The sequence below is a fragment of the Phodopus roborovskii genome, unplaced genomic scaffold (assembly GCF_943737965.1).
Source record: "Phodopus roborovskii unplaced genomic scaffold, PHOROB, whole genome shotgun sequence".
Taxonomy (NCBI): Eukaryota; Metazoa; Chordata; class Mammalia; order Rodentia; family Cricetidae; genus Phodopus; species Phodopus roborovskii.
The window spans coordinates 17,174,096-17,196,461 of NW_026126418.1; the positions used below are offsets into that span (position 1 = coordinate 17,174,096).

General features: G+C 39.7%; 1 protein-coding gene across 1 annotated transcript; it reads left to right on the top strand.

The window, feature by feature from the left end:
- Positions 1–10,209: 10,209 nt before the first annotated feature.
- On the top strand, positions 10,210–11,118 carry LOC127222282 (olfactory receptor 140). Its single transcript, XM_051184291.1, has one exon. It carries the CDS (start codon positions 10,210–10,212, stop codon positions 11,116–11,118), a length of 909 nt encoding a protein of 302 aa, XP_051040248.1.
- Positions 11,119–22,366: the final 11,248 nt, after the last annotated feature.

Below are 22,366 nucleotides of genomic sequence, written 5' to 3' on the forward strand. Positions count from 1 at the left end.
TTTGTTATTTTCAAAGTTTTGATTCAGCTGTGATGCACTCTGCATTCTGTGAACATCTTCCAACATTAAAATTAAAAGAATTTAAACTAGCTGGGCTACTGGGACTCAGTTGTCAATCATTAACTTGAGCTACAATCCATGTAGCTCCTGACTGTGAAAAATACCCTTGTATTAATTTGTATTCATCAAAACTCTGTATAGGCTATCATTATTATTAAATTAGACAGTGCAGCTTAGGGAGAGGTCATCTTCTTTACAATCCCCAGGTAAAAATGCATAGTAGAATGGACTGTTTCCATGAGATAAACACACTATATTACAGGTAACAGAGCTCTCCCCACATCCACTCACACCATACTAGATAACAAAGAAAGAGAGCTGCAGCAAACATGTAAAGGCACAGCAGATGCAAAAGACATTCCAGTTGCTGCAGTCCCGCGGCCTTGACTAAACAGAATTGCCCATCAGAGAGTTTTCTTCTGGTGGGCTGAAACCTAGAATTTCAATTGCCACCCACTGCTCCTCTGGCATGGCCAATGGCAGTTATGTTTAGGCAGCCATGATGGTGAGACTTGATGGCTATAACTTTAACATTTCTAGGAGACACTCTCACAGCAAACTCACTGTTCCTTTGGCTCCTACAATCCTTCAGGCCCCTCTTCTACAATGATCTGTGAGTCTTATGTACAGGAATTGTGTTGTAGATGTATCAGTTGTGACTGGGCTCCACAACTCTGAATTTTGGTTGTTTGTGGTTTTCTGTAATGGTCTCTGTCTATTTCAAGGAGAAGTTTCTTTATTGAGGAATGAGGAATACACCTATATCTGTGGGTATAAGACAAATGTTTATTTATTTTTAATTATTTTTTAAAATCATTTTTTATTTAATTTGAAACAAGTTTGTTTTACATGTCGATCCCAGTTCCTGCACCCTCCAATCTTCCCCTGTTCCCTCCACCAATCCCCATCACATCCCCTTTCTGCTCCTCAGGGAGGGTGAGGCCTTCCATGGGAAATTTTCAAAGTCTGTCACATCATTTGGAACAGGGCCCAGGCCCTCCCCCATGTGTCTAGGCTGATGGAGTATCCCTCTATGTGGAATGGACTCCCAAAGTCCATTCATATACTAGGGTTAAATTCTGATCCACTGCCCAGTCCTCCCAACTAACACCTCATTCAGGGAATCTAGATTGCTCCTATGCTGGTTTCTCAGCTATCAGACTGGAGTCCATGAGCTCCCTCTTGTTCAGGTCAGCAGTTTCTGTGGGTTTCTGCATCCTGGTCTTGACCCATTTGCTCATCACTCCTCCCTATCTGAAACTGTATTCAAGAGTTCAGTTCAGTGTTTATCTGTGGATGTTTGCTTTTGCTTCCATCAGCTACTGGATGGTATATAAGGTAGTCATCAATCTCATTATTGGGAAGGGCATTTAAGGTAGCCTCTCCACTATTCCTTAGATTGTTAGTTGTGCCCATCCTTGTAGCTCTCTGGACATTTCCCTAGTGCCAGATTTCTCTTAAAGCCTATAATGGCTCCTTCTATTATGGCATCACTTTTCTTGCTCTCCTCTGTTCTTTCCCTGACTCAATCTTCCTGCTCTGTCATACCTACCTTTCCCCTCCTCTTCCTCCTAAGTCCCTCTTCTTTCCTCCCATGGTCTCAATTTGCTTGGGAGATCTTGTCCTTTTCCCCTTCTCCAGGGGACCATGTATAAGATAAATGTTTATAATGTAGTTAGAAATTATGATGATTTAATAAAGTCAAGATTGTAGGTTCTTTTTCAAGATCCATGATTTCACTATCCCTGAATCGTTGACTAGGTTTCCAGTACCAGACATGATTTCCCTCTTGTTGAGCAAGTATTAAGTCCAAATAGAGAGTTATTGGTTACTGCCAAGAAATGACTGCCACTAGTGTAAAAAGAAGCTTCTCCATTGAGGGATGAGAATTGTACTAATCTATGGGTATTAAAAGCCACTAGTTAACCATAGATATTTAGAGGTCAGTACAGACAGATAGAAAGCGAGATGGTTAGCTAGTGGCTAGCTCTATCCTCTGATTTTTCAGGCAAGCTTTATTTGTAGTGTACAGACAAGATATCATCACAGTTTCTTGGGCATATGCAGTTAGATGTGAAATTACTGTTGTTGAAGGGTATTCTTAACCAACATTGAACCAATATTCACTACAACTAGCAATGATTTAAGAGATTCTGTTACTGTACACCCTTGCCAACATGTATACCACCACGAAGTCTTTTGGTAGTTTCAGGTGTACGCACAATGTACATTCTTAGTTTACCTGTGAGGCTACAATAAGAATACTATGTCAAATAGCGCAAACACAAATATTCATTTCTTATAGCTTTGCCATATCAAGGTGAAGGCCCCAGAAAATTAGGTGTCTGCTCAGGGCTTGCTTCATGACACAAGGATACAAGTTGAATTATTTGCCCAAAGGAAAAAAGCTGGGAATAGAGATTTAGGTAAGGATGTACCCATGGGCCTCTAAGACTGATCATTGAACTTTTTATTTGGATGGTAAAGTGTGACTGTGCAAAGATAGGAAATCTTGGGTCACAGATTCTTCCAGGCTTTGTACAACTCTCTATATCATCACACCTGGGCTATGGCCAAGACAGGGCCTCTGAGGACTATTGTGCTTAAATTGCTAGTTTAGTGCCAACTTCTAGCTTGGGAGGTAGAAAAGATTGTTTTCTTCTAAGAGTTGAGTCTTCATTTAAGACACCCAGGGAAGACATCTTCAACTTTCTCCAGTTTTCAGAAAGTAAGGAAAATAATGTGTGACATGATTCCTATTCTGGTTGGTCATCTATTTAATGACTTAATTCAAGAAGTCAAGGGCTGGGGTCTTTAGGGAGGAAGAACAGTCATCTATTCCCTTAATTCTCTTCTTATTTTTGGCTTCAGAGAGTCAGGAAAACAGGGGTCAGAGTGCAGGGCAGCTGGAAGTAAGACGAGGCTGTGTTGGTTTCAACATGAAGCATATTAGGAACTGCTCTTACAGTCAGAGCCCAAATTACAACTGGAACTTCAGAAATTTTCAAAGCTTCAGCAAGAGGGTAAAATTATAACTTAGTTAAAGTTTTCAGTTTTCAACATGGCCATACAAGCAAATTTTTCTCCATTGTTGATAACATTTTTGCTAAACTCTACTTTATATTTGTCCTTATAAGGCAACAAAATAACCTATTTGAAAATTGTGTGTGTATATTCATTATATGTAGTGTGTGTGTGTGTGTGTGTGTGTGTGTGTGTGTGTGTGTGTGTGTATGTGCACACACGCGCATGAATGCACACGCCTGTGAAAGGCAGATGTTAATGTTAGGAATATTTCTTTTTGTTGAGTCAGGTTCTTTCTGAACATGGAGCTGATGGCTCTTGCAAGACTGAGAACTGAGCTCCAGGGATCTATCTTTTCTCCCCCTGTGTTGTAGTTACAGATGTGTGTGTTCATCTTTTAACATGGATGCCAGAGAGCTGAACTGAGTTTCTCATGTTGGCATTGCAAGCACACTACCGACAGAGTCATCTCCCCAGCTCACCTCTTTGACTTTTAAAATGATTCTGCCTTTACTTTTCTCTCTGAAATTTTACTGAAGTTTCTGAAATTGTCATTTACCCTTGATCTAAAGGTTTGAATTGAGAAAAGAGACAGACTAGTTAATAACAAATAACAACTTAAATTTTGCTTGGAGGGGTTTTGGTGGCCACAGTGTGTTCACATATTTTCTTATTTGACCCTGCAAAACTCTCTGGGGCAAGTATTGAAAACCTCACCATGAAAATGAAGAAGCAGTAGAGTTGAATACAATAATGCATGGGAAGAGCTTATCATGGAGATTGACATGTGCAAAACTTTCACTTTATTTTTTTACAACTCTCCTTGTCCTTCTAGAAGAGTGTCATCCTGTGTGATGTCTTCACACAGATGTATTATACCCCTGAAAAACTATAACCCTTGGTCAGAGTTTCAAGAGAACATCACTTGAATTGAGAAGACCTTACTTATATATCTAAGACTGACCATTAAAGGTTATATGAGAGTTGGTTTCTAACTTTGCAGACTGACAGACAAGAGAGGAAATAAGTAACACAAAAAGGAGACCTCACACTACACAGTACTGTGTCTAGCTGCATGCCTTATAACAAACCAGTAAAATATGTAAGTAAGTAAAGACAGCAATTAAATGGGCAATCTTTAGGAACCCATGGTTCAGATGTAAGTATGAACAACCTGGGAACCCACTACTCACTAAGCTAGGAACCGTTTTAGGGCACTGAATCCTTGATTTGTGGGGTTTAGGTCAACTCTGTGTAGGTAGTATCTGCACTGAAGTAAATGTAGAACAGGTGATGGCCATTTGTAGAGAACTGGAGTGGTGCTTGGTGTGGAAAGTTCACACACTAGGCATTAGGAATGTTTCTTCTCTTTAGATGGAATTCTGTTTTTACTACCATACCATTTGTGGCTTGTTATTGTCTATGCTGGGCAGGGGTAGACTTGCCTTTTAGTCTCATTGCAATGATGAAATAATATCATGCACAGTACAATTCTGACACATTCAAACAGGAAAATAATATGCAGGTAAATTTTTCTCAAAAAAGGAAGATTGATTAAGTCAAGGAGATGATTCAGTCAGAAAAGTACTTGCCATACAAGCATGAGGCCTGAATTAGAATCTCCAAAAGTTACAGAACAAACCTGGTGTGGTGGCACAATCATGTAACCTCAGTGTTGGGTAGAACAGAGATAGGTGGGTCCCTGGAGCTCATTGGCCAGGCATTGTAGCAAAATTGGCCTGCCTCAGAAAATAAGACACACAGTGAGGATCTTTACCTTCCATATGCACATGTATACATATGTACACACTCACATGAAAACACACATATATTCTCCTACCACACATAACTGATGTCTTTTCTAACTTTTAATCATCCCTCCAAGTGTTTTTTCTCTATTATGATAATCATGATTCCTACTTCAAGAAGATATCTTTGGTATATGTGAGATTTGCTGCCTCTACCTCATGGATATGTAGAGGCATATGTAGGGATGCTAGACTCTAAGTCTGAATACTTATTTCTTATAATTCTATTATAATGTAATGCTTATGAAGGCATTGACTATTAATTTCATCAAATATAAAAGCATAAATATGCAAATGATAAAAACCTCTTTTTTTCTTTATAAGATCCCACAGATGCTAGTAAGGAACTTCAAGACTGTCATCTGAGAGGCTGAGCTTGGGCAATACCAAGCATAGCCTAATTTCTATAGCATTATTGATTTTCCAAAGAAAGAAGACATTACATAGAAAAACATAAACTGAGGAGAGGCTGAGTGGGTAAAAGTACCTGCTGTGTAAGTATATGAAGACCTGAGTCTAAGCTTGAATGCTCATACTCATGTAAAATAGCTGGGTGTGGCTGTGTGAACACTTGTGATTCCAGAATCATGAAGGGTAGGAAAATGCAGAGGCAGAAGGGTTGGGTGCCAGCATAGTTCCAGGTTCAGAAGAGATTCTGTTCCAAGGGAATGTGATGGAAAGTTGCCATCTCTGGAGCATGTGCTTGCACGTGTGTGTGCGTGTGTTGTGTGTGCATGAACATATATATGCACACAAATAACCATACTAATAATGGTATGTAGATTAAAAGAGAATGGTAAAATATAGAAAAGCTCTCGATATCTATTACTGGCTAGAGTGAGAAGAATAAGTAATTTGTATTTTGGCACCATCTAAATAGGAAATTTTTCAAAGATTTTATACTATTATTAAATATCACATATTTTAGTGTTAATTGGGAGAAGTATTAAATGTATAATGTGATTTACAAAGTAAAATTGATAATTGAACAAAAAGTTACATGTAGAAGAAAGAACGATAAACAGTGTCTTAGGAAACCATTTTTTTTTTAAATGTCAAATTAAATTTTCCCACTTCTTTGAATAGTTTCCTAAATTCTGTCTAATAGTTGGGGTAGCTATTAGTATTCTCAATTGCCTTTTCCCTTTCCTCTGAAAGGCTTAGTTGATATGTGTCATTACAAAAATCAGGGCTCCAACCTTTCTTTGCCTCTGTTCCTCTTGTGGGGTTAGTAACCTGGGTTCTGAGAGGAAATGGTGTGATGTAAGTGGGGTTTCAAACTATGGAGTCAAAAGGCATAGGACAGTGTTTTTGACTTGGGCTAGCTACTTAGTCATTCTGTGTCAATTTTTTAACCTTTAAAAATCAAAGGGGTTATGGGAAATTACCATTGTTCTCTAGAGCAGTGGTTCTCAACCTGTAGGGGTTGCATATGAGATATCCTGCATATCAGTCATTTACATTATGATTCATAACTATAACTAGCAAAATCACGGTTATGAAGTAGCAACAAAAATAATTTTATGGTTGGGGGTCACCACCTGTCCATGTTTGTCTTTTTTACCTTGGTACAAGAAATCTGAACTTAGGTCCTCATGTTTGAACAGTAAGTCCTCTCAACCACTGAACAATATCTCCATCCTCTGATAGCAACACAATTTGATAAGATGTGGTGACCAATTTTGGAATTATGAGATAAGTAAGGATGGGGTCTATGCTTTTGGTGGGTGGAACATGAAACTCAGAAACTAAGTAGAGATGGGGTTAAATGAGTTCAAATCGAGGAAATGTCCATTTGAATTGGAAAGAGGAGTTGTAAGTTAGAAGTTTAACACAAAAGAATGTAGAGAAAATTTCTACAACAGTTATTTTTAATGAAAGTATAGGTTTAAATCAATTTATCTTAAGCTGACTGTAACATATCACATAATACATTTTTATGGCACATTAGGTATATTTCTTCCATCATATTCAAATTTTGCTTAATATGTAGTGATTGTTTACAACAGTAGAATGTAGTGTGATGTTTCAACAGAAGTATATAGCATGCACTGATCACACAAAGGTGATTATCAATTTCTTCTCTTTAAAATTTAGAATCATGTGTGCATACCAACAGCAACAACATCAGCAACAGCAGCCTTTTTTCTCTTTAAACTTTTGTGTTTTGAACCTTCAAACTCTTTTCATCTAGATGCTCATAAAATATATACTAGACTATCATGAACCATAGTTACAGCATTGTACTGAAGGATGCCATCACAAAACCTCCATAAAAACATACTCTCTTCTCTACAGGGAAGTTTTGTTTTGAAGTATTAACATTTCAAATACATTTCTTTGAATACAATATTATTGTTTAATATACAGTACAAAATTCTTAATTTTATAAATTATTCAACTGTCTAAATAGCAAAAGAACTCCACTCCTGGTACAAAGATTGATTTCTATATTTATCAGGATTGAAATTTATCTTTATTCTAATCCTGAGAAATGACATAACAGAACAAAGTCTACCTAGACAAGATTAACAAGGATCTCATGCACATCTTTAAAACATACAAAATTTTATCTCTTGTTTTTGAGACACATTATTTATGCTTTGTTAATGATATATATTAAAAGATGAACACACAAGGGTAGAATTGATTTGGAGACAGAAGACTTATTTGTGCATTCTAGAATCTGTAGACTACAGGTTTTTCATTGCTTGTGAATGTGTCATAGTTACATCTTAGTGAGTGAATAGAGATACCTTCCCTGTGTAAATCAGTGATAATACAACTCACTCTATCTGCTCTTAAGGAAAAAGAGGAAGAATGGATGTCAACTGTTTTGTAAGATTTGTGTTATTCCGGGTGTTGGTGGCACACACGTTTAATCCTAGCACTTTGGAGGCAAAGACCAGTGGATCTTTGTGAGTTTGAGGCCAGCCAGTCTACAAAACAAGTTCTAGGACAGGCTCTAAAGTTACAGAGAAACCTTGCCTGGAAAAACCAAAAAAAAAAAAAAAAAAAAAAATTGAGTTATTCAGAAATCTCTCAATAGGATTATTTTTTTCTAAGATAGCAGGTAAATACTCCAGTACTTAACTTTTACCATACAGTACTTACACCTATATTTTCTTTCAGTGGAGTTACAATTACAGTGTGTGTGTGTGCTTTTTTTTTTTTGTTTTTTTTTTTTGTTTGTTTTTGATAAATGCCTTATAACACAAGTAACACTGAACTCAGATCAAATCCTGGTGTCCTACCTTCCTTTGTTATTTAAAGTCATTCCAAGAAGAAATTTGTTTTATTTCAAAAGAAAAAGCACCTCAAAGTGTGTACCAGCACACTTTACAAAATTTGTGTTTTTATACTCTAAATATTGTTTCTTTCAGGAGTCTTGAAGCAACTCCAGGACAATTATTTCATATATATTCTTTTTTTTTTGGGGGGGGGGCTGGAGCTTGAATCCTGGGTTTCCTGAATGCTAAACACACAATCTACCTCTGAGTCACATCCTCAGGTCAGTATTCTCCTTCATATCCTAACCCTGATTCACTTTGTAAAGGTCAGCAGCATCTGTAGAGACACTGGGTGAACAGAAAACTAGCTTGGTACAGCGGGAAAAAGCTGTTATAGTCTTGATTAGTTATTTGTTAGTTTGTTTTTGAAACAAGGTCTTAATAGACCAATCTGGCCTTGAATTTCTGATCTTCCTGCCCACCCTTCTTGGAATAGGGAGTAGAGATAACCATAAAATAGTCTTAATACTTCTATTCTATAAACAATTGGTATTTGCATAGCTTTATCACAGAGACACACATTGTTCCAGAGACCTGTATTTTATTTCCATTATGAATTAAGGCTGTTCCTAATCTGAGAAAAAGAATTGATTTTTTAAAAATTGTCTTATAAATGAAAATATTTAAGAAATAAAAATGAAAGTAATAGCTGGGTGGTGGTACCTCACTCCTTTAATCCTAACACCCTGGATATATAGGTAGGTGGATCTCTGAATTTGAGGCAAGCCTGGTCTACAGAGAGAGTTCCAGGACAGCCAGGACTACACAGAGAAACCTGGCTATAAAAGAAAAAAAGGAAAGGAAGAAAACAAACAAACAAACAAACAAACAAAAGCCCCTATTGAAATAAAAAAGGATTGAGGTCTGGGGCAATGACTCAGCAGGAAAAGTGCTTCCTGTGTGAGTGTGAGGGCTAGAATTCAGATTCCCATCACTCTCATCAGAGCTGGCAGATGGTCAGACCAGCTGTAATGCTAGCATTCAGGAGGCAGAGACTCCAGTATCCTTAAGACAAATTGTCTAGCTAGATTAGCTGAATCTGCAAGCTTTGTGTTCAAAGAGAGACTTTGCCTCAACATATAACATGGGGGGATTATTGAGAAAGACACCCGATTTCAACCTCTGGCGTTTGCACACACATACATGCCCAACTGCACACATGTGAATACTCATATATGCATTCATGCATGCATGCATCACACACACACACACAGACACACACACACACACAACTGTTTCTTTTCTTTTCTTTTTTTTTTTTACAAAGCAGTGAAATATTTTATTCATAATCATATGAGTTTTAGAGATTTTTTTAATAATTCTTTTAATTTAATTTTATATAACAAAGTCCAATTAAATGAAAACAAACATTTATACACAATATTTGGGAATTTGGGCGTCGTTCTTTCCAAACTACTTCCTGCTGGTAAGGGGCGCTGTCTTGGGGGATTCGAAGAAGATTCAGATATCCTAGTTGTAGTCTGTAGGGCTGTTTTGTCCAGCTGTTTTGAATGTAGGATCAGCTTGTACTCTGTTTCAGGTGGTCTGGCGTGATCAAACCACATTAGTCTGGAAGGAATCCACATCTTTTCATTTTCTGTGGAAACAAAAATAGGAATCCTTTTCCCCAGTAACTTGTTCTTCAAGTTAAATTTTGGAGTCAAAGCATTATTTTTTTTTAATTTATTATTTTACATGTCGATCCCAGTTCCCTCTCCCTCCCTGCCTCCCCTTCAGCCCTCCCTCCCCCTTCCCTCCCTTTCACCCTCTCTGCCCTCTCACATGCACTCTAAACACCCTCCCCTCCCATCCCCCCACCACAATTCCATATTTTGTTTATTACTTTACACTTGAAATAACTAGCTGGGAATAACATGATTTATATTACTAATGGGTCTTCATTTAGGGATCCAGGATTTAGATTAGCTATACTCCATAACAACTGTTTTCTTCCAGCCCAAAGTTTTTTGAAATGTTCCAAAGAGACTCAATTTCCTGGTTATGTCTCTGGATGCTGCTGTGACTTCATGGATAATCCACGCAACATCACAGAATTTTTCATGCTGGGACTCTCCCAGAACCCCCAAGTGCAGAGGATGTTGTTCGTGCTCTTTCTGTTTGTCTACCTGGTGTCTGTTGGGGGCAACCTACTTATCATGATTACTATCATCTTCAGCCCCACCCTTGGCTCCCCTATGTATTTTTTCCTCTCATATTTGTCCTTTATCGATACTTGTTACTCCTCTTGTATGACACCCAAACTCATTGCTGACTCCCTCCATGAGGGGAGAGCCATCTCTTTTGAGGGCTGCTTGGCCCAGTTCTTTGTGGCTCATTTATTGGGAGGAACTGAGATCATTCTGCTCACAGTGATGGCCTATGATCGCTATGTAGCCATCTGCAAGCCCCTGCACTACACCACCACCATGACCAGGCCCCTCTGTGTCGTGCTGGTGGCAGTGGCTTGGCTGGGTGGCTTCCTGCACTCATCGGTTCAGCTCTTTCTGGTCCTTCAGTTGCCCTTCTGTGGACCCAATGTAATCAATCACTTTGTGTGTGACTTGTACCCTTTACTGGAGCTGGCCTGCACCAACACCTATGTCATTGGCCTGCTGGTGGTGGCCAACAGTGATGTGATCTGCCTGCTCAACTTTCTCATGCTGGCTGCCTCCTACGTTGTCATCTTGCGCTCCTTGAGGTCCCACAGTGCAGAGGGGAGACGGAAAGCTTTGTCTACTTGTGGGGCTCACTTTACCGTTGTTGCTTTGTTCTTTGTGCCTTGCATATTTATTTACATGAGGCCATCATCTACTCTATCCATAGACAAAATTGTAGCTGTGTTTTACTGTATTTTGACACCCATGTTCAACCCCCTGATTTATACTCTGAGAAATGCAGAGGTGAAAAATGCCATGAAGAACCTCTGGAGAAAATAAGGAATTTTGAATGGAGGACAGAAGTTACAGTGGGGAAATAAATCATAACTCTAAGAATTCATATTTTGTATGGGACCTGAGTAATTGTCAAAAATTTCAGGATAAAACTACATGAATGTAGGCCAGTGTGAGCCACTCACAGGCCATGCTGATGGGAAGACATCCCCAACAAGTGGTTCCTATTATGACGAGCAAGGATGTGGTGGAGAAATGAGAGAGAAGAGATGCTGAATGGTTCATGTGCTGTGGAAAGAGGCAGAATGAAAGAAGTGAAGGAGGTGAGAAGTAGGCTATGTGGGAGGCCTGCTTGTCACCTGGGGCCATAGTGTTGTCCAGGCCTGAGCTGCTGCCGAGCATCATGTCTGGGTATGTGGTCCTACAGCAACCAGGGTCAGTGTTAACATCCATAGTCCACGTTTTCACTGAAAGTCACATGGAAGCCTTGGGTTTGGGCTGCAAAATGTGGCCTTGTTGGTGTCTAAGGACCATACTGCCACTGGAGTCACACTGGTCTGGGTGGCCTGTGTTCCCCCACCCCCACCCAGGGCCATGGTGTGGTTCAGGCCTGGGCTGCTGCTGAGGACCATGTTTGGATCTGTGGACTTATAGCAGCCAAGATCTGAGTCAACATCTATAGCTCCTGTTGCAACTGAATGCTGTGTGGTTGCCTGGGGTCTGATCAGTGATCTGGCCCCATGGTGGTGCCCAAGGACCATGCTGCATCTGGGGCCATACAGATTTGAGTGGCATATGCTACTACCTGGTGCTATGGAGACTCTGGGCCAGGACTGAAGCTGGGGGTCCATGGCTCTACTGCAGCCAGGGCCTATGTTGATGTCTGAGCTTTACACAGAATTATATCTTCATGTGAAAGACTCAAAATCACTGGAGCCTTACACATATGAGAAATGATTTTGTCAGATTGTTTATGTCCAGTATTTAATTATTTTGTTCTCTAAGACAAGTAGCAAGTACTATATATTTTATGGCATTAAGTAAGGTTGTGCTTTGTATGTTTTGAAGGGCATCATATTGTGGATATATTGGTTTTGTGAGGGACATGGATTTCACTGTTCATAAAACCAGTTTTGTGGAAATATTCTGCTTTATCATGAACACTCGTTTTCCCCTGAGTGCTGAGTACTTAATTTAGTCAAGCAGGTTGTTGGTTAGAGTTCAGTAACTTTAGTTCTAAAACAAAACTGAACCACAATGAAAATACTTCCGTCCTTTTTCCACCACAAGTGCTTCTTTATTTCTAGAGCTTATGCACCAGGACACCTGGAGTTTTGGGGATAGAACCTCTACTGTTATTCCCTTGATTTTGTTTATATTCTTGTTCCTTGCTCTAAATGAAACTTCCTCATTGCCCACAAGATAATGTTTTCTGCTGTAGAAGTATGAATGAGATACAGTAGGTGCCAACCCAGGCCATATGTTTTTTATGGGGATACGACTACATTCCATGTCCCTTTTCCAGTAGGGATTTACCACATTAGTCTTTTATTCACTTTCATTTTTTCTGGTTTTAAATTTTTGGAGTCACCCATGACTTTTCTGTCTTTTGCTTCTAATAACCAGTCTGTTGTCAAATTCTGTTAGGTCAACAAGTTCCAGTCCCAAAGAGTTACAGTCCCAAACAAATTTGAATAAGCACAATCCATGCCCTCTTTGGAAGATGCATCAATAAGTTATTTGGAGATTCTGAAAAGTAAATGATAGTGGGAAGACTGGAGAAATATATCATAATTGGAAATTGCTAATATTTTCTCTTCTGGTATCACTTGACCTGAATTCAAAAGTAGTCCTAAACCCAGGAATGGTCTTTGACTACCTTCGGAAAAAAACACCACTAGAAACTACCTCTAGCTGTAGACTAAGTCACATACTAACCAATGGGTTCTTCCACTATAAAGTTGACAGCCTATTATTGTTACATACATATGGGCATATGTGTATATATATGTACAAATAAGCATAAATATAAATATATACAACCTGCTGAGTCCATTTTAACAGTTTGTGTATATATGACTTTGGGGCTGACCACTCTGCACTGAACAACAATAAGGAAGATCATGCCTTGGAGACACTAACTCTCCTTCTCCCCATAGTCATTAGTTTCCTGTAGTTCTTTGTCTAGGGGTAGGACCCCAAGAAAGTTTCCTTCTTCCACATATCCACTAATATTGCCATTGTTCTGGTCTTATTTATGGAACCATTTCTAGGAGAGACTGTTTCACAGTTTCCTGGTATTCTGGTTCTTAAAACCTTTCCACTCCCTTCTTGTTCAGTGCTTCCTACTCATAAATTCAGGCCCTGTGATGTACATGCATCTATTGATGCTAGGGTCCACACAGTCTGTTGATATCTGTATCATGTCCAGTATTCTTCAGTGGTCTCCATTTACTGTGAGAAGAGGCTTCTTTGATGAGGGGATGTAGCTACATTTATCTATGGGCTTAAAAAAGCTTTAGAATGTAGTAAGGAATTATGTTGGTCCAGTAAAGTCTGGGTAATACAAAGCCTTCTGACAAAAAAATCTAGACACAGATGGGTTTACAGCAGAATTCCATAAGGCTTTCAAAGAAGTACAAAAATCTTTGTAAACTCGAAAGAAAACAAGAACGGAAGAAAGATGAAGAAACAAAGAAAGACAGAAAGAGAAGGTTCACTGCTGTACTCATTCCAGTATTACTCTAATCCCCAAACCATGTAAGACATAACAACAACAGCATCATCATCATCATCATCATCATCAACAACAACAACAACAACTACAGACTGATATCCCTGGTGAATGTAAATGTATGAGGGTAAGCAACCAGTGTTCTACAGTCCTGTCCAATGTATCTGGAGATTATGTTTTCTTTCACATTCTATTATCTCTACAAAATTCTTATTTGTTTATGTAATGTTTTTATCTGTTTATAAAATAGTGTTCTTGGTAGAAAATTTGCCCAACTATGAGATGATATAAATGTTCTGAGAGTATATGAGGTATGCTAGGCTAAGTTATGGTGTTTAGTAGTTTAAGCATGTTAAGGACATTTTGATATGGTTCTTCATATTTATAATTTTTTGGGATATGATCCAACAATAATTGATAAAGCATCTGTATATGCATACCCCAATACCACATTGTATCCCATAAACACATATAATTGTTATTTACCAATTAAATCTTTTTTTTGATTTTAAACATTCTCTTTATTTTTGATATTGTAATATGTTACACCCTTCCTACCCTCCCTCCAAAGTAGCCTGTATTTTTTATATATATTTATTTTATATAACCAAGTCCATTTAAATAAAAACAAACATTTATAGACAATATTTGGGAATTTGGGAGTCGTTCTTTTTTATTTTATTTTATTTAATTTTATATAACAAAGTCCAATTAAATGAAAACAAACATTTATACACAATATTTGGGAATTTGGGCGTCGTTCTATCCAAACTACTTCCTGCTGGTAAGGGGCACTGTCTTGGGGGATTCGAAGAAGATTCAGATATCCTGGCTGTAGTCTTTAGGGCTGTTTTGTCCAGCTGTTTTGAATGTAGGATCAGCTTGTACTCTGTTTCAGGCGGTCTGGCGTGATCAAATCACATTAGTTTGGAAGGAATCCACATCTTTTCATTTTCTGTGGAAACAAAAATAGAAATCCTTTTCCCCAGTAACTTGTCCTTCAACTTAATTTTTGGAGTCAAAGCTTTTTTTAAAATTTTATTTATTATTTTACATGTCGATCCCAGTTCCCTTTCCCTCCCTCCCTCTCTCCTTCCCCCCATCCCTGCCTCCCTCCTTCCCTCACTTTTACCCTCTCTGCCCTCTCACATGCACTCTAAACACCCTCCCCTCCCTTCCCCCCCCACCCCAATTCCATATGTAGAGGAATGCCATCCAGTTGGGGTCATGTAGATGTTACAGGTCCTGTGAAGTAGGGACTAGGGCTTCTCTCCTGCCTCTAGATTAAGGCAGTTATTCCTCCACGGGGGATGTGTAAAATAATAAATTAAATTTTTTTTAAAAAATGCTTTGACTCCAAAATTTAAGTTGAAGAACAAGTTACTGGGGAAAAGTATTTCTATTTTTGTTTCCACAGAAAATGAAAAGATGTGGATTCCTTGTATCCTAGTTCGTCTGGTGATGTGAATTATAGGCTGGTGATCAGTTGATCTAGGTCTAAAATCCATATATGAGTGAGTACATACTGTGTTCCTTTTTTTTTGTGACTGGGTTACCTCATTCAGGATGATTTCTTCAGTGCCATCCACTTGCCTGCGGATTTCAAGATATCATTATTTTTTTCTGCAGAGTAGTATTCCATTGTGTAGATGTGCCACATATTCATTAACCATTCTTCAATTGAGGGGCATCTAGGTTTCTTCCAGGTTCTTGCTATTACAAATAGTGCTGCTATGAACATAGTTGAACAGATGTCTTTGTTGCATGGATGTGAATCCTTTGGGTATATGCCTAAGAGGGGGATTGCTGGGTCCTGTGGTAAACTAATTCCCATTTTCCTGAGGAACCGCCATACTGATCTCCTAAATGGCTGTATGAGTTTGCACTCCCACCAGCAGTGGAGGAGTGTTCCACTTTCTCCACATCCTCTCCAACATAAGTCATCACTGGTGTTTCTAATTTTAGCCATTCTGGCAGGGTTAAGATGGTATCTCAAAGTTGTTTTGATTTGCATTTCCCTGATAGCTAAGGATGAGGAGCATTTTCTTAAGTGTCTTTCAGCCTTTTTGATTTCCTCCATTGAGAATTCTTTCTTCATTTTTTAATTTTTTAATAGGGTTATTTGGTGTTTTGACTAGTTTCCCGAGTTATTTGTGTATTTTTGAGATCAGCCCTTTGTCGGATATAGGATTGGTGAAAATCTTTTCCCAGTCTGTGGGCTGCCGTTTGGTCTTATCGACTGTGTCCTTTGCCTTACAGAAGCTTCTAAGTTTGAAGAGGTCCCATTTATTAATTGTTTCTTTCAGTGTCTGTGCCCCTGGAGTTATGTTCAAGAAGCAGTCTCCTATACCAATTTGTTCAAGGGTACCTCCTACTTTCTCTTCTAAGAGGTTCAATGTGGCTGGATTGATGTTGAGGTCTTTGATCCACTTGGAGTTGAGTTTTGTGCATGGCGACAGACATGGGTCTATCTGCAGTCTTCTACACACCCTCATCCAATTGTGCCAGCACCATTTGTTGAAGATGCTGTCCTCGCCCCATTGTATAATTTTAGCTGTTTTGTCGAAAATCAGGTGTTCATAGGTGCGTGGATTAATATCAGGATTTTCAATTCGATTCCATTGGTCTACCTGTCTATTTTTATGCCAATACCAGGCTGTTTTCAGAACTATAGCTCTGTAGTAGAGCTTAAAGTCAGGAATGGTGATGCCTCCTGAAGTTCTTTTATTGTATAGGGTTGTTTTGGCTATCCTGGGTCTTTTGTTTTTCCATATAAAGTTGATTATTATCCTTTCAAGGTCGGTGAAGAATTGTGGTGGGATTTTAATGGGGATTGCATTGAATCTGTAGATTGCTTTTGGTAAGATTGCCATTTTTACTATGTTAATCCTACCTAACCAAAAGCATGAAAGATCTTTCCATTTTCTGGTATCTTCTTTAATTTCTTTCTTTAGAGTCACAAAGTTCTTATTATATAGGTCTTTTACTTGTCTGGTAAGCGTTACACCAAGATACTTTATGTTGCTTGTGGCTATTGTAAAGGGTGATGTTTCTCTGATTTCTTTCTCTGCCTCTTTGTCGTCTGAAAAAAGTAGGGCTACAGATTCTTTTTGAGTTTATCTTGTATCCTGCTAGTTTGCTGAAGGTGTTTATCAGCTGTAGGAGTTCCCTGGTAGAGTTTATTGGGTCGCTTATGTAAACTATCATATCATGTGCAAATAGAGACAGTTTGACTTCTTCCTTTCCAATTTGGATCCCCTTGATCTCCTTTTGTTGTCTCATAGCAATAGCTAGAACTTCTAGTATGATATTGAAGAGATATGGAGAGAGAGGGCAGCCTTGTCTTGTTCCTGATTTTAGAGGAATTGGCTTAAGTTTCTCTCCAGTCAGTTTGATGTTGGCAGTTGGTTTGCAGTATATTGCTCTTATTATGTTTAGGTATGTTCCTGTTATCCCTGACCTCTCCAATACTTTTATCATGAAAGGGTGTTGAATTTTTTCGAAGGCTTTTTCCGCATCTAGGGAGATGATCATATGGTTTTTCTTTTTCCGTTTGTTTATATGGTGGATCACGTTGATAGATATTCATATGTTAAACCATCCCTGCATTCCAGGTATGAAGCCTACTTGGACATGGTGGATGATTACTCTGATGTATTCTTGAATTCGGTTTGCCAGTATTTTATTGAGTATTTTTGCATCGATGTTCATCAGGGATATTGGTCTGTAGTTTTCTTTCTTAGTTGTGTCTTTGTGAGGTTTGGGTACCAAAGTTATTGTGGCCTCATAAAAAGAGTTTGGCAATGAACCTTCTGTTTCTATCTTGTGGAACAGTTTGAGGAGTAGTGGTATTAGTTCTTCCTTGAATGTCTGGTAGAATTCTGCGCTGAATCCATCTGGCCCTGGACTTTTTTTGGTTGGAAGGCTTTCGATGACTGCTTCTATTTCATTGCGGGTTATAGGTCTATTCAAGTTGTTTGTCTGTTCTTTATTTAATTTTGGTAAGTGATAGTTATCCAGAAACTTGTCCATTTCCTTTGAATTTTCAATTTTTGTGGAATACAGATTTTCAAAGTATGACCTGGAAATTGTCTGGATTTCCTCTGTGTCTGTTGTTATGTTCCCATTTCGTTTCTGATTTTGTTAATTTGCATGTTCTCTCTCTGCTTTTTCGTTAATTTGGATAAAGGTTTGTCTATCTTGTTGATTTTCTCAAAAAACCAACTCTGTTGCATTGATTTTTTGTATTGTTTTCCTGGTTTCTATTTTGTTGATTTCAGCCCTCAAGTTGATTATTGCCTGGCTTCTACTCCTACGGGGTGAATTTGCTTCTCTCTGTTCTAAGGTTTTCAGTTGGGCTGTTAATTCTCTTATGTGACTATCCTCTGTTTTCTTCATATGGGCACTTAGTGCAGTGAACTTTCCTCTTAGCACTGCTTTCAAGGTGTCCCATAAGTTCGGGTATGTTGTATCCTCATTCTCATTGAATATTAGAAAGTCTTTAATTTCTTTCTTTATTTCTTCTTTGACCCAGGAGTGGTGCAATTGCACATTGTTCAGTTTCCATGAGTTTGCAGGTTTTCTGCTATTTGTGTTGTTGTTGAATTCCAATTTTAAAGCATGGTGGTCCGATAAGATACAGGGGACTATTCCTATTCTCTTGTATCTGTTGAGGTTTGTTATGTCACCTAGTATGTGGTCGATTTTAGAGAAGGTTCCATGGGGAGCAGAGAAGAAGGTATATTCTTTTGTCTTTGGATGGAATGTTCTATAGATGTCTGTTAACCCCAGTTGAGACATAACTTCTGTTAATTCTTTTGTTTCTTTGCTGAGTTTCTGATTTGTGGTCCTGTCTAGTGTTGAGAGTGGTGTATTGAAGTCTCCCACTATAAGTGTGTGAGGTTTTATATGAGCTTTGAGTTTTAGTAGTGTTTCTTTTACGAATGTGGGTGACTTTGTATTAGGGGCATAGATGTTCAGAACTGAGACTTTGTGTTGATGGATTTCTCCTGCGATGAATAAGAAATGACCATCTTCATCTCTTTTGACTAATTTTGGTTTGAAGTCTAACTTGTTAGATATTAGGATAGCTATGCCTGCTTGTTTCTTATTTCCATTTGATTGGAAAATCTTTTCCCAACCCTTTACCCTGAGGTAATGTCTATCTTTGAAGCTAAGATGTGTTTCTTGTATGCAGCAGAAGGATGAATTCTGTCTTTGTATCCATTCTGTTAGCCTGTGTCTTTTTATAGGTGAGTTAAGACCATTAATGTTGAGGGTGAGTAAGGACCATTGATTGTTGATGCTTGTTTGATTTAGGTTTGTTGTTGGCAGTGGTATTGTGAATATATTTGTTCTGCTTCACCCTTGTTTTCTGGTGTAGTTGGATTATCTGTTGCCTACATTTTTCTGGGCATAGTTACCTTCCTTGGGTTGGGGTTTTCCTTCCAATACTTTCTGTAGGGCTGGATTTGTAGATACATATTGGGAAAATCTGGTTTTGTCATTAAATATCTTGTTCTCTCCATCTATATTGATTGAGAGTTTTGCTGGATATAGTAGCCTAGGCTGGCATCCGTGTTCTCTTAATACTTTTAGAACATCTATCCAGGACCTTCTGGCCTTGAGGGTTTCCATGGAGAAGTCAGGTGTAATTTTGATAGGTCTGCCTTTATATGTTACCTGTCCTTTTTCCTTCACTGCTCTTAATATTCTTTCTTTATTCTGTATGCTAGGTGTTTTGATTATTATATGTCGAGGGGTCTTTGGGGTTCGGTATGCTTCTTGTACTTTCATGGGCATGTCCTTCAGATTTGGAAAGTTTTCCTCGATGATTTTGTTGAATATGTTTTCGGCACCTTTGAGCTGGGCTTCCTCACCTTCGTCTATGCTTATTATTCTTAGGTTTGGCCTTTTCATGGTGTCCCACATTTCCTGGATGTTTTTTGTTAAGGATTTGTTGGATTTATGATTTCCTTTTGTCGATGAATCTACTTCTTCTAGTTTATCTTCTGCGCCTGAGATTCTCTCTTCCATCTCTTGAATTCTGTTGGTTATGCTTGCGTCTGTAGTTCCCGACTTTTTGCCCAGTTTTTCTATTTCCAGCATTCCTTCTGTTTGTGTTGCCTTTATTTTCTCAATTTCAGTTTTCAAGTCTTGAACCATTTCCTTCACCTGTTTTTTTCTTGGCTTTCTGTGCTTTCCTTAAGGAATTTGTTCATTTCTTCCACTTTTTTGTTTGTTTTTTCCTCCATTTCTTTAAGGGATTTTCTCACATCTTCTTTGAGGGCCTCTATCATTTTTATGATGGTAATTTTTAAGTGGTACCCTTCTGCTTCCTCTGCTTTGTTGCTGTGTTCCATTCTAGTTGGTGTAGATTCCCTAGATTCTGGTGGTGTCATGGTTGTCTTTCTGTTGTTAGGTGTTCTCTTGTATTGCCTTCTTCCCAAAACTTCTTCCAGTAGGTGTTGGTGGTGTCTCCCCCCTCTCTCTATGGTACTTCCCCGATGGGCTTATGTGGGTCTGAGATTCAATATCTGTAGCTCTGTGTGGTCCAAGCTCTCTAGGAGGTTTCTCTGCAGACAAGGATCCAGGGATGGGGTCAAGGATGAGGATCCAGAAGAAGATGGTAGCAGGTACTCACAATGGTCCTCTGGCCAATAGCTCTGGCCAATAGCTCTGACCAATAGCTGGTGGAAGAGGACGAGGGCTGAGCTGGAACTTGAGAAGGTTTTGCAGGGTAGTGGGATCTCACTGGAAACTGGTGCTCTCCAGCTGAGACCTCATTCTTTGGCAGGGGCCAGGATTTGGGGGTCAAGGATCTTGCCCGCAGGAACTCTGAGTGGACCCGCAGAGATAGGCGGATCTCTGGGAGGGGCCCAGGACTCCAGCAGAGGACTGGAGGCTGGGTCAGAGATCAAGCTGGTGGAAATTATGGGTGGTCCCACTTGGATAGTCAGGTCTCCTTTGTTCAGAGTTGCTCTGAGAAGTCTCCAAAGTAGGGTGGACTGTTGGTTCCACCCTCTGTCCCAGTGCTCAACCAGAGCGGCAGGACCGTGGGTGGGGTAGGGCACAGGATAGGGGGGGTAGGCTGGCGGTGGGGATGGGTGGGGGGTGTATCAGAGTTCCAAGGGTGCTCTCGATGGGGACTGGAGACAAGGAGCAGCAGGAGCAGGGGCCATCCCAGGGAGTTCGGGCAGGGGAGGGGGGAAAAGAGGTTGTAGGGGACAGGCAGCCCAGATTGGGCCTGGACTCACCTCTGGCCAATAGCAGGCAGAAGAGGACGAGGGCTGAGCTGGAACTTGAGAAGGTTTTGCAGGGTAGTGGGATCTTACTGGAAACTGGTGCTCTCCAGCTGAGACCTCGTTCTTTGGCAGAGGCCAGGATTTGGGGGTCAAGGATCTTGCCCCGGGAGCTGTTCTTTCTAAACTACTTCCTGATGGTAAGGGGTGCTGTCATGGAGGATTCTAAGAAGATGCAGAAATCCTGGCTGTAGTCTGTAATGCTGCTTTGTCCAGCTGTTTTGAATGTAGGATCACCTGTTTACCAATTAAATCTAAGAGAAAGCAAAAATGTTTGAATATTAAGTTGAAATGCCACGATATTCATAAATGAGTTTAAGAAGTAGTAAGGCTGAAAGACACTTAAGAAAGTGCTCAGCAACATGAGGAGTGGGGGGGCACAGTGAGGGGAGAGGGAACCCTAGAAAGAGAAGGCGAGGAGAGGAAAGCACATGGGACTAGGAAGATTGAGTCACTGGAGGAATAGAAGACAGAAGAGAGAGAGAGAGGGACAGAGAGAGGGAGAGAGAGAGATGGAGAGAGAGAGAGAGAGAGAGAGAGAGAGGATATAAAAGAGGGAGCCAGTATAGGTTTGAAGAGAAAACTGAACCTAATGAAAGGGCTATAGACCTACAAGACTGACTCCAACTAACAATTTGAGCAACAGTGGAAAGGCTACTAAATGTCCTTCCCTGATAATGAGATCAACAACCATCTTATCCACCATCACGGAGCCCTCATCTAGTACCTGTTAGAAACAGAAGCCAACACCCACTACCACTACTAAACACTGTGGCAAACTAGAATCCAGATGCAGAGAGGGAGGACAAGACCACACTGCAGAAACACATAGAGACAGCAGACCTGAACAAGGAGGAGCTAATGCGCCCCCCCCCCCAGACTGATAGCTGGAAATCCAGCATGGGACTGATTCAGACCCCCTGAACATGGGTCTCAGCTAGAAGGCCTGAGCAGTCTAAAGGACCTCAGAGAGTGGAACCAGGATGTATTCCTGGTGCACAAAAGGACCTTGGGGGCACATCCCCCATGGAGGTATACTGCCTTAATCTATAGACAGGAGGAGTCCTAGTCCCTACTTCAAATGACTTGACAGATTTAGATGACCTCTCCTTGATGTCATAACCCTATATGTGGAGTGGGGGGGAATGGGAGGGGAGGGTGGTCAGGGTGCATGGGGGGGGGAAGAGAGGGAAAGAGGGAGGGAGGGAGGAAGTGGGAACTGGGATCAATATGTAAAATAAAAATAAAAAAGTCAAAA

Excerpts from the sequence above, each read along its gene's own strand:
- LOC127222282 (XM_051184291.1), top strand. The coding sequence starts at position 10,210 with ATGGATAATCCACGCAACATCACAGAATTTTTCATGCTGGGACTCTCC.